This window comes from Nerophis ophidion, linkage group LG26 (genome assembly GCF_033978795.1).
Source record: "Nerophis ophidion isolate RoL-2023_Sa linkage group LG26, RoL_Noph_v1.0, whole genome shotgun sequence".
In the NCBI taxonomy this organism is placed as follows: domain Eukaryota; kingdom Metazoa; phylum Chordata; class Actinopteri; order Syngnathiformes; family Syngnathidae; genus Nerophis; species Nerophis ophidion.
This window is the reverse complement of record NC_084636.1, coordinates 34,497,383-34,510,580: the sequence shown is the minus strand read 5'-3', so window position 1 is coordinate 34,510,580 and position 13,198 is coordinate 34,497,383. Positions and strand designations below refer to the sequence as shown.

At 40.1% G+C, this 13,198-nt stretch overlaps 1 protein-coding gene across 5 annotated transcripts in view; it reads right to left on the bottom strand.

The window, feature by feature from the left end:
- The window catches only part of cc2d2a (coiled-coil and C2 domain containing 2A), a 97,594-nt gene that overhangs the window by 36,884 nt on the left and 47,512 nt on the right, over window positions 1–13,198 (bottom strand). For 3 of the 5 annotated variants that reach the window (XM_061888219.1, XM_061888221.1, XM_061888220.1), the window contains exons 23-30: window positions 9,242–9,334; window positions 9,082–9,173; window positions 8,849–8,977; window positions 7,024–7,191; window positions 6,898–6,955; window positions 6,727–6,836; window positions 4,161–4,257; window positions 3,985–4,083 (exon numbers count right to left, since the gene is read on the bottom strand). In XM_061888219.1, coding sequence (XP_061744203.1) covers window positions 3,985–4,083; window positions 4,161–4,257; window positions 6,727–6,836; window positions 6,898–6,955; window positions 7,024–7,191; window positions 8,849–8,977; window positions 9,082–9,173; window positions 9,242–9,334 — 846 coding nt within the window. Of the gene's footprint in view, window positions 1–3,984; window positions 4,084–4,160; window positions 4,258–6,726; window positions 6,837–6,897; window positions 6,956–7,023; window positions 7,192–8,662; window positions 8,678–8,848; window positions 8,978–9,081; window positions 9,174–9,241; window positions 9,335–13,198 lie in introns of all 5 variants that reach the window. The other 2 variants (XM_061888222.1, XM_061888224.1) reach the window with 2 other exon arrangements.

Here is a 13,198-nt window from a genome sequence, read left to right as displayed (position 1 = left end):
TGTGTAGCATGTGTTTAATGGTCTGTGTGTGTCTGATACAACATGAGTGTGTAGCATGTATTTAATGGTCTGTGTGTGATGCAACATGAGTGTGTAGCATGTCTTTAATGATCTGTGTGTGAGTGATACAACATGAGTGTGTAGCATGTGTTTAATGGTCTGTGTGTGACGCAACATGTGTGTAGCATGTGTTTAATGGTCTGTGTGTGATGCAACATGAGTGTGTAGCATGTCTTTAATGATCTGTGTGTGAGTGATACAACATGAGTGTGTAGCATGTGTTTAATGGTCTGTGTGTGACGCAACATGTGTGTGTAGCATGTGTTTAATGGTCTGTGTGTGACGCAACATGTGTGTAGCATGTGTTTAATGGTCTGTGTGTGACGCAACATGAGTGTGTAGCATGTGTTTAATGGTCTGTGTGTGACGCAACATGTGTGTGTAGCATGTATTTAATGGTCTGTGTGTGACGCAACATGTGTGTGTAGCATGTATTTAATGGTCTGTGTGTGACGCAACATGAGTGTGTAGCATGTGTTTAATGGTCTGTGTGTGACGCAACATGAGTGTGTAGCATGTGTTTAATGGTCTGTGTGTGATGCAACATGTGTGTGTAGCATGTGTTTAATGGTCTGTGTGTGATGCAACATGAGTGTGTAGCATGTGTTTAATGGTCTGTGTGTGATGCAACATGAGTGTGTAGCATGTATTTAATGGTCTGTGTGTGTGTGTGATGCAACATGAGTTTAACATGTGTTTATTGGCCTGTGTGTGACGCAACATGAGTGTGTGGCATGTGTTTAATGGTCTGTGTTTGACGCAACATGAGTGTGTAGCATGTGTTTAATGATCTGTGTGTGATGCAACATGAGTGTGTAGCATGTGTTTAATGATCTGTGTGTGATGCAACATGAGTGTGTAGCATGTGTTTATGGTCTGTTTGACGCAACATGAGTGTGTAGCATGTGTTTAATGGTCTGTGTGTGATGCAACATGAGTGTGTAGCATGTGTTTAATGGTCCGTGTGTGACGCAACATGTGTGTTTAACATGTCTTTAATGGTCTGTGTGTGTGATGCAACATGAGTGTGAAGCATGTGTTTAATGGTCTGTGTGTGATGCAACATGAGTGTGGAGCATGTGTTTATGGTCTGTGTGTGACGCAACATGAGTGTGGAGCATGTGTTTAATGGTCTGTGTGTGACGCAACATAAGTGTGTAGCATGTGTTTAATGGTCCGTGTGTGACGCAACATGTGTGTTTAACATGTCTTTAATGGTCTGTGTGTGTGATGCAACATGAGTGTGAAGCATGTGTTTAATGGTCTGTGTGTGATGCAACATGAGTGTGGAGCATGTGTTTATGGTCTGTGTGTGACGCAACATGAGTGTGGAGCATGTGTTTAATGGTCTGTGTGTGACGCAACATAAGTGTGTAGCATGTGTTTAATGGTCTGTGTGTGATGCAACATGAATGTGTAGCATGTGTTTAATGGTCCGTGTGTGACGCAACGTGTGTAGCATGTGTTTATGGTCTGTGTGTGACGCAACATGAGTGTGTAGCATGTGTTTATTGGCCTGTGTGTGACGCAACATGAGTGTGTAGCATGTGTTTAATGGCCTGTGTGTGACGCAACATGAGTGTGTAGCATGTATATAATGGTCTGTGTGTGATGCAACATGAGTGTGTGGCATGTATTTAATGGTCTGTGTGTGTGATGCAACATGTGTGTGTAGCATGTGTTTAATGGTCTGTGTGTGACGCAACATGTGTGTGTAGCATGTGTTTAATGGTCTGTGTGTGACGCAACATGTGTGTGTAGCATGTGTTTAATGGTCTGTGTGTGATGCAACATGAGTGTGTAGCATGTGTTTAATGGTCTGTGTGTGATGCAACATGTGTGTGTAGCATGTGTTTAATGGTCTGTGTGTGATGCAACATGAGTGTGTAGCATGTGTTTAATGGTCTGTGTGTGATGCAACATGTGTGTGTAGCATGTGTTTAATGGTCTGTGTGTGATGCAACATGTGTGTGTAGCATGTGTTTAATGGTCTGTGTGTGACGCAACATGAGTGTGTAGCATGTGTTTATTGGCCTGTGTGTGACGCAACATGAGTGTGTAGCATGTGTTTAATGGCCTGTGTGTGACGCAACATGAGTGTGTAGCATGTATATAATGGTCTGTGTGTGATGCAACATGAGTGTGTGGCATGTATTTAATGGTCTGTGTGTGTGATGCAACATGTGTGTGTAGCATGTGTTTAATGGTCTGTGTGTGACGCAACATGTGTGTGTAGCATGTGTTTAATGGTCTGTGTGTGACGCAACATGTGTGTGTAGCATGTGTTTAATGGTCTGTGTGTGATGCAACATGAGTGTGTAGCATGTGTTTAATGGTCTGTGTGTGATGCAACATGTGTGTGTAGCATGTGTTTAATGGTCTGTGTGTGATGCAACATGAGTGTGTAGCATGTGTTTAATGGTCTGTGTGTGATGCAACATGTGTGTGTAGCATGTGTTTAATGGTCTGTGTGTGATGCAACATGAGTGTGTAGCATGTGTTTAATGGTCTGTGTGTGATGCAACATGTGTGTGTAGCATGTGTTTAATGGTCTGTGTGTGATGCAACATGTGTGTGTAGCATGTGTTTAATGGTCTGTGTGTGATGCAACATGTGTGTGTAGCATGTGTTTAATGGTCTGTGTGTGATACAACATGAGTATGTAGCATGTATTTAATGGTCTGTCTGTGGTGCAACGTTAGTGTGTAGCATGTGATTAAGTCTGTGTGTGTGATACAACATGAGTGCGTGGCATGTATTTAATGGTCTGTGTGTGGAGCAACATGAGTGTGTAGCATGTGTTTAATGGTCTGTGTGTGAGTGATACAACATGAGTGTGTAGCATGTCTTTAATGGTCTGTGTGTGGTGCAACATGAGTGTGTAGCATATGTTTAATGGTCTGTGTGTGATGCAACATGAGTGTGTAGCATGTGTTTAATGGTCTGTGTGTGACGCAACATGTGTGTGTAGCATGTGTTTAATGGTCTGTGTGTGATGCAACATGAGTGTGTAGCATGTATTTAATGGTCTGTGTGTGACGCAACATGTGTGTGTAGCATGTGTTTAATGGTCTGTGTGTGATGCAACATGAGTGTGTAGCATGTGTTTAATGGTCTGTGTGTGACGCAACGTGTGTGTAGCATGTGTTTAATGGTCTGTGTGTGATGCAACATGAGTGTGTAGCATGTGTTTAATGGTCTGTGTGTGACGCAACGTGTGTGTAGCATGTGTTTAATGGTCTGTGTGTGATGCAACATGTGTGTGTAGCATGTGTTTAATGGTCTGTGTGTGACGCAACATGAGTGTGTAGCATGTGTTTAATGGTCTGTGTGTGATGCAACATGAGTGTGTAGCATGTGTTTAATGGTCTGTGTGTGACGCAACATGTGTGTGTAGCATGTGTTTAATGGTCTGTGTGTGATGCAACATGTGTGTGTAGCATGTGTTTAATGGTCTGTGTGTGATGCAACATGTGTGTGTAGCATGTGTTTAATGGTCTGTGTGTGATGCAACATGAGTGTGTAGCATGTGTTTAATGGTCTGTGTGTGATGCAACATGAGTGTGTAGCATGTGTTTAATGGTCTGTGTGTGACGCAACGTGTGTGTAGCATGTGTTTAATGGTCTGTGTGTGATGCAACATGTGTGTGTAGCATGTGTTTAATGGTCTGTGTGTGACGCAACATGAGTGTGTAGCATGTGTTTAATGGTCTGTGTGTGATGCAACATGAGTGTGTAGCATGTGTTTAATGGTCTGTGTGTGACGCAACATGTGTGTGTAGCATGTGTTTAATGGTCTGTGTGTGATGCAACATGTGTGTGTAGCATGTGTTTAATGGTCTGTGTGTGATGCAACATGTGTGTGTAGCATGTGTTTAATGGTCTGTGTGTGATGCAACATGAGTGTGTAGCATGTCTTCTCACCCTGCACTGGGAGTAGATGGTGCTAAAAGGGATCTTGACAGAACCCAACCAGTGCTTCTCAAGGCGAGTGTGCACAGATTTGCCTTTTTCCTCGTCACTCTGCGGAGGAGAGGCGGAGGTGATGACATCATCAGTATTGCGTCATGACATCATGACACGCAGGAAAAAGGACTCACCACTCCGATTTCATGAAGCACCTCATCAAAGACGTTGATGAAGACCTCGTCTTTGAGGGACTGCAAGCTGGCAATGCTGTAGTCTCCATTGGGTGCACTGAGGAGGACAACATGGGGACATTAGGGTGCAACATGTCGTGATGGAAGTACACAAATGTGTATTAACAAAAGTACAAGTATAAATGTGTGTATTGATGGTAAATACGAGTATAAATGTGTGTACTAATAGAAGTAAAAGTATAAATATGTGTATTGATGGTAGTACAAATATATATGTGTGTGTTAATAGATAGTATAATTTCACCCCATCCTTGTTTGTGAATTACTTAGCGTTTCATGCAAGCTGCTTTTATACCCAATCATGGCACCCACCTGTTTTTAATTAGCCTGCACACCTGTGGGATGTCCCAAATAAGTGTTGGATGAGCATTCCTCAACTTTATCAGTATTTATTGCTACCTTTCCCAACTTCTTGGTCACGTGTTGCTGGCATCAAATTCTAAAGTTAATGATTATTTGCAAACAAAAAAATGTTTATCAGTTTGAACATCAAATATGTTGTCTTTGTAGCATATTCAACTGAATATGGGTTGGAAATGATTTGCAAATCATTGTATTCTGTTTATATTTACATCTAACACAATTTCCCAACTCAAATGGAAACGGGGTATGTATAAGTATAAATGTGTGTATTGATGGTAGTACAAGTATACATGGTAGTATTGATGGTAGTACAAGTATACATGTGTGTATTGATGGTAGTACAAGTATACATGTGTGTATTGATGGTGGTACAAGTCTAAATGTGTGTATTGATGGTAGTACAAGTATACATGTGTGTATTGATGGTAGTACAAGTATACATGTGTGTATTGATGGTAGTACAAGTATACATGTGTGTATTGATGGTGGTACAAGTCTAAATGTGTGTATTGATGGTAGTACAAGTATACATGTGTGTATTGATGGTAGTACAAGTATACATGTGTGTATTGATGGTAGCACAAGTACAAATGTGTGTATTGATGGTAGTAAAAGTATACATGTGTGTATTGATGGTAGTACAAGTATACATGTATGTAGTGATGGCAGTACAAGTATAAATGTGTGTATTCATGGCAGTACAAGTATACATGTGTGTATTGCTGGTATTACAAGTATACATGGTAGTATTAATGGTAGTACAAGTATAAATGTGTGTATTGATGGTAGTACAAGTACACATGTGTGTATTGATGGTAGTACAAGTATAAATGTGTGTACTGATGGTAGTACAAGTATAAATGTGTTTTTGATGGTAGTACAAGTATAAATGTGTTTTTTGATGGTAGTACAAGTATAAATGTGTTTTTTGATGGTAGTACAAGTATAAATGTGTTTTTTGATGGTAGTACAAGTACAAATATAAATGTGTGTATTGATGGTAGTAAAAGTATACACGTGTGAATTGATGGTAGTACAAGTATACATGTGTGTATTGATGGTAGTACAAGTACAAATATAAATGTGTGTATTGATGGTAGTACAAGTACAAGTATAATTGTGTGTATTGATGGAAGTACAAGTACAAGTATACACGTGTGTATTGATGGTAGTAAAAGTATACACGTGTGTATTGATGGTAGTAAAAGTATACACGTGTGTATTGATGGTAGTAAAAGTATACACGTGTGTATTGATGGTAGTACAAGTATACACGTGTGTATTGATGGTAGTACAAGTATACACGTGTGTATTGATGGTAGTACAAGTATACACGTGTGTATTGATGGTAGTACAAGTATACACGTGTGTATTGATGGTAGTACAAGTATACACGTGTGTATTGATGGTAGTACAAGTATACACGTGTGTATTGATGGTAGTACAAGTAAAAGTATACCTGTGTGTATTGATGGTAGTACAAGTAAAAGTATACCTGTGTGTATTGATGGTAGTACAAGTAAAAGTATAATTGTGTGTATTGATGGTAGTACAAGTAAAAGTATAATTGTGTGTATTGATGGTAGTACAAGTAAAAGTATAATTGTGTGTATTGATGGTAGTACAAGTAAAAGTATAATTGTGTGTATTGATGGTAGTACAAGTATACATGTGTGTATTGATGGTAGTACAAGTCTAAATGTGTGTATTGATGGTAGTACAAGTATACATATGTGTATTGATGGTAGTACAAGTCTAAATGTGTGTATTGATGGTAGTACAAGTATACATTTGTGTATTGATGGTAGTACAAGTATACATTTGTGTATTGATGGTAGTACAAGTATACATTTGTGTATTGATGGTAGTACAAGTATACATGTGTGTATTGATGGTAGTACAAGTATACATGTGTGTATTGATGGTAGTACAAGTATACATGTGTGTATTGATGGTAGTACAAGTATACATGTGTGTATTGATGGTAGTACAAGTATACATGTGTGTATTGATGGTAGTACAAGTCTAAATGTGTGTATTGATGGTAGTACAAGTATACATATGTGTATTGATGGTAGTACAAGTATACATTTGTGTATTGATGGTAGTACAAGTATACATGTGTGTAACATGAGAGGCGGACCTGAAAGGCAGCTGCAGTTCTTCGTTCCAGCAGGGGTTGGGTCCTTCGGCCGTGGTGGTCTGGAACATGTTGCGCTGGAAGGAGACCTCCACAAAGGGTCTGACCTGGACCTAGGTCACATGACAGCAGCATGAGGAGGACGTGGAAGGATGAGGAGAGTGCCAGTCCTACCTGGCCCAGCAACCAGTCGCCGGCCTGCATGCCGCCATGTGACGTCTGCGCCGCTTTGCTGAGGAAGAACTTTTTTTTAGATATCACATTCAGTGTCGGGGGCGGCGCTCACCTGACCAGGCTCACCTGCTAGGAGGGCGGCGCACCGGGATGTCGTAGGCTCGCAGGATGTTGACCAGCAGTTTGATGTCGCCGTCAGAGAGGTTCTGAGCCGTCACTTTCTTCCTCTCCTTCCTCTGAGGCTTCAGCGGACGCTTGGGCTCGGCCAGGTGGAAAAGGTTGAGTCCCAGAATCCTGTGGGTCCCACAAACATGGTCTTAATGCAAGTCAGGGCAAAAACAAGGCTCAGTCCCACCAGGAATGAAAGCAGGCCTCAAAAGAGAAACATGTATCCTAAATACCTTTGTCCTTGAAGAACTACAAGTAAGAGATGGTAAACGAGACCTTGATCCGAGATTAGCTTACTAATAAAAATACAGTAGGGCTCCAATTTCGAGGAAAATATCTTTGGCAATAGCGACGGCTCGAGCGGCGAATAGAATCATGTCCCCAAAATACCTTTGTCCTTGAAGAACTACAAGTTAGAAATGGTAAACGAGACCTTGACCTGAGATTAGCTTACTAATGAAAATACAATAGGGCTCCAATTTCGAGGGAGATCACTTTGACTATAGCGACGGCTCGAGCGACGAATAGAATCACGTCTCCAAAAAAACTTTGTCCTTGAAGTAATACAAATTAGAAATGGTAAAAGAGACCTTGACCCGAGATTAGCTTATAAATAAAAATACAGTAGGGCTCCAAGTTCGAGGAAGATCATTTTTACAATAGCAACTGCTCCAGCGGCGAATAGAATCATGTCCCCAAAATAACTTTGTCCTTGAAATACTATGAGTTAGAAATGGTAAACGAGACCTTGACCCGAGATTAGCTTACTAATAAAAATACAGTAGGGCTCCAATTTCGAGGGGGATCACTTTGACAATAGCGACGGCTCGAGCGGCGAATAGAATCACGTCCCCAAAATAACTTTGTCCTTGAAGAACTACGAGTTAGAAATGGTAAACGAGACATTTACCCAAGATTAGCTTACTAATAAAAATACAGTAGGGATCCAAGTTCGAGGAAGATCATTTTTACAATAGCGACTGCTCGAGTGGCGAATAGAGACATGTCCCCAAAATACCTTTGTCCTTGAAGAACTACAAGTTAGAAATGGTAAAAGAGACCTTGACCCGGGATTATCTTACTAATAAAAATACAGTAGAACTCCAAGTTTGAAGAAGATCACTGACAATGGAGACTGCTCGAGTGGCGAATAGAATCCTGTCCCCAAAATAACTTTGTCCTTGAAGCAAAACGAGTTAAAAATGGTAAACGAGACCTTGATCCGAGATTAGCTTACTCATAAAAATGCAGTATGGCTCCAAGTTCGAGGACGATCATTTTGACAGTAGCGACTGCTTGAGCGGCGAATAGAATCATGTGCCCAAAATAACTTTGTTCTTGAAGAACTACGAGTTAGAAATGGTAAACGAGACCTTGACCCGAGATTAGCTTACTAATAAAAATACAGTAGAGCTCCAAGTTTGAGGAAGCTCAGTTAGACAATGGCGACTACTCGAGCGGCGAATAGACACTAGTAGTTGAAAATAAATACGGAGTCTGAGTTTCAAGGAGGACCCCAAGTCACATGTCCTGGTGGGACTGAGCTCCTACTGGGCTGGGTTGTGGGCAGGAAGGCAAGCAAGAAGAAGTCACGTACCCTGGACCAGCACCACTGTTAAACATGCACAGCAGGAGAAAGAAGGAGAGATGAATGCCAGAGCAGAGAAGTTGCAAGTCAAGAAAAGGCCCAACAACCCATGGAGCGTGTTTTCAAAGAGCGGCGCCTACGACCTCGGCAGAGAGAGCCTGGAGAGAGGCCGTGACACGACATCCTCATACTTACGTCAGACGGTTTTTGATTTCCGCCCTGTCATTGACTTTGACTGGCCACTGACTCCACAGCTCGTGGTAATCTAACCTCTCACTCTCAACTCGAAGATGCCGATCAGGCCCTCTTAGTAAATGTGCTCCACTTTTGTACGTGTGTTTGTAATTTTGCCAGCGACATGCACAGGAGAGAGTGAATTAGTGCTTTCTACACATGCGGCGTGCCAGATGTGAGGCTGGACGTGGTACCCGATACTTGGCATCTCCTCCTCCACCACCAGGTCAGACAGCAGGTAATGATGTCTGGCCAGGAGGAACCTGTGGATGACGGCTTCGCGGATCTGCGGGGGGAGGAAAGCGTTTCAACTTGTGGTCAGCCGCCGCGCTCTCAGCGGGTGGACGTGCTCACCTTCTGCAGGTATTTGGCCACTAAAGCTCTGTGAGAGTCCAGATGTTCTTTGGTGTCGATGATCTCGCCATCTTTCAGCCTCTTCTCGTACTCCTGAAAGCAAACATCGGCAAGCGCCACCCGTCAGGCCGCTGCAGCTGAGTAAAGCCAGCGCACCCCTCCCACTTCATGGGATGGGTGCATATCACACACCTTGTTATCTTCCACAGGTGTGTAAAAGACCACCTTCATCTTTATGAATCAATCAATGTTTACTTATATAGCCCTAAATCACTAGTGTCTCAAAGGGCTGCACAAACCACCACGACATCCTCGGTAGGCCCACATAAGGGCAAGGAAAACTCACACCCAGTGGGACGTCTGTGACAATAATGACTATGAGAACCTTATGACACGATTGTATATACGGCGGATACTGCCCTCCAAAATAGTTTCTCTCGTTTTGAGGAAATAACATTAGAGGAATTGTTACAACGTGTAAATGGAATAAAACATACAACATGTTTACTTGACCCTCTTCCTGGGAAACTGATCAAGGAGCTCTTTGTATTATTAGGTCCATCAGTGCTAAATATTATAAACTTATCACTTTCCTCGGGCACTGTTCCCCTAGCATTCAAAAAAGCGGTTATTCATCCTCTTCTTAAAAGACCTAACCTCGATCCTGACCTCATGGTAAACTACCGACCGGTGTCTCACCTTCCCTTTATTTCAAAAATCCTCGAAAAAATTGTTGCGGAGCAGTTAAATGAACACTTAGCGTCTAACAATCTATGTGAAACCTTTCAATCCGGTTTCAGGGCAAATCACTCGACGGAGACAGCCCTCGCAAAAATGACTAATGATCTATTGCTAACGATGGATTCTGATGCGTCATCTATGTTGCTGCTCCTCGATCTTAGCGCTGCTTTCGATACCGTCGATCATAATATTTTATTAGAACGTATCAAAACACGAATTGGTATGTCAGACTTAGCCCTGTCTTGGTTTAACTCTTATCTTACTGATAGGATGCAGTGTGTCTCCCATAACAATGTGACCTCGGACTACGTTAAGGTAACGTGTGGAGTTCCCCAGGGTTCGGTCCTTGGCCCTGCACTCTTCAGCATCTACATGCTGCCGCTAGGTGACATCATACGCAAATACGGTGTTAGCTTTCACTGCTATGCTGATGACACCCAACTCTACATGCCCCTAAAGCTGACCACACACGCCGGATTGTAGTCAGCTGGAGGCGTGTCTTAATGAAATTAAACAATGGAACAAGTAATATTGCAGCAAAACTATTTGCCAACGCATATCTCAATCTGTGCATCTGTTAATTTCATTTAGGAGTTTCTATACCAATTTGTGTGTTATAATCTGTGTATTTAGATCCATATTTGTGTCTATCTAAATCTGTGTGTTTAATAAGATCCGTATTTGAGTGCTTTAATTTGTGTGTCTGTATATCAATCTGTGTGTGTGTAACCAAATCCGTATTTGTGGGTTTTGAATGAATGAATGAATGAATGAATGAAATAAGTTTATTTCGGTCATATAATCAATCCAATCAACCATTGTGTGTGATCAGTTTTACAGTACATGTTATATGTATACAATAATGCACATTTACACACGAAAGAAAAGAAAAAGAGTGACCAAAAAAGGAATAGACTGAAGCCAAAGCTTATATTTGCCTATCCTATACCTTCACAGAAAATTAGATTGCCTGGAACATCAACATAAACAAATAAATAAATCAAAAATCGATGGGATGAAAGTAATTGTGACTATATTTGATAATTTTCAATTATTTCACCTTTCAATGTGTTTCTTAAACCTTACCAAAGAAGTGCATGTCTTCAGCTCATCACTGAGCTTGTTCCACCATTTAACTCCTAAAACTGTAATACATTTGTATTTTATATTTGTTCTCGCTTTACCTATTTCAAAAATCGATACCCCCCGTAAATTATAGTTTTCTCCTCTTAAATGAAATAGCCTGAGAATACAAGCTGGAAGGCTGTTGTTTTTTTACTCGAAACATAATTTCCATTGTTTTTAAAAACACAATGTCTGAAAATTGTAATACATTTGAACTCATAAATAATGGATTGGTATGTTCATAGTAGCAGGCTTTGTGTATTATTCTAATGACCCTTTATTGAAGTTTTATTATTGGGTCTATGTTTGTTTTATAAACATTTCCCCAAATTTTGACACAATACGTTAAATATGGAAAAATAAAAGAATAATACAACATATGCAGGCATGTCTTATTCAGCATGTGTCTTACTTTATAAAGAATAACAATAGATTTGGATATTTTTCCTTTTATATATTCAATATGCGGTTTCCAACACAGTTTATGATCAATTATTATTCCCAAGAATTTTGTTTCATATACTCTATCAATTTCCACATGATTTAACTTTAATTTTGCTTCACAATTTGTCCTTGCACCACTAAACACCATAAATTTAGTTTTCTTATCATTTAATGATAACTTATTAATATCAAACCATTTTTTTAGTTGAATTAACTCAACCTCCATTATCCTCAAAACTTCCTTCAAGTCTTCTCCTGAACAATATACATTTGTATATTATTCAGGAGAAGACTTGAAGGAAGTTTTAGTTTTAGTTTGTGTGTCTGTATCTCAAGCTTTGTGTGTGTAATCAGATCCCCATGTGCAGGGTTTTAAATTTCTGTGCCTGTATCGCAGTATGTGTGTGTGTAATCAGATCTGTATTTGTGTTTTTTTAATTTGTGTATCTGTATATTAATCTGTGTGAGTAATCAGAGCCTAATTTGTGTGTTTTAGTTTGTCTGTTTCTCAATCTGTGTGTGAAATCAGATCTGTATTTGTGTTTTTTAATTTGTGTGTCTGTATATCAATCTGTGTGAGTAATCAGATCCGTATTTGTGTGTTTTTATCCCAATCGGTATGTGTAATCGGATCCGTATTTGTGAGTTTTAGTTTGTGTGTCTGTATCTCAATCTGTGTGTGTGTAATCAAATCAGCATGTGCCTGTTTTAAATATGTGAGTCTATCTCAAGATGTGTGTGTGTCATCAGATCTGTATTTGTGTGTCTGTATCTCAATCTGTGTGTGTGTGTGTAATCAGACCCGCATGTGCAGGTTTTAAATGTGTGTCTCCAACTCAAGCTATGTGTGTGTCATCAGATCTGTATTTGTGTGCCTATATCTCAATCTGTGAATGTGTAATCAGATCCATAGTTGTGCTTTAATTTGTTTGTCTGTATCTCAATGTGTGTGGAATAAGAACTGTATTTGTGTTTTTTAATTTGTGTGTCTGTATATCAATCTGTGTGAGTAATCAGATCCGTATTTGTGTGTTTTAGTTTGTGTGTCTTTATCCCAATCGGTGTGTGTAATCGGATCCGCATTTGTGAGTTTTAGTTTGTGTGTCTGTATCTCAATCTGTGTGTGTGTAATCAAATCAGCATGTGCCGGTTTTAAATTTGAGTCTATCTCAAGATGTGTGTGTGGCATCAGATCTGTATTTGTGTGTCTGTATCTCAATCTGTGTGTGTGTAATCAGACCCGCATGTACAGGTTTTAAATGTGTGTCTCCATCTCAAGCTATGTGTGTGTCATCAGATCTGTATTTGTGTGCCTATAACTCAATCTGTGAATGTGGAATCAGATCCATAGTTGTGCTTTAATTTGTTTGTCTGTATCTCAATGTGTGTGTAATAAGATCTGTATTTGTGTTTTTTAATTTGTGTTTGTGTAATCAGATCCATATATGTGTGTTTTAATTTGTGTCTGTATCTCAATCTGTGTGTGTGTGTAATCAGATCCATATTTGTGTGTTTTAATTTGTGTGTCTGTATTTCAATCTGTGTGTGTGTAATCAGTTCCGCATGTGCAGGTTTTAATTTGTGTGTCTGTATCTGTGTGTGTGTGTGTGTAATCAGATCCATATTTGTGTGTCTGTATCTGTGTGT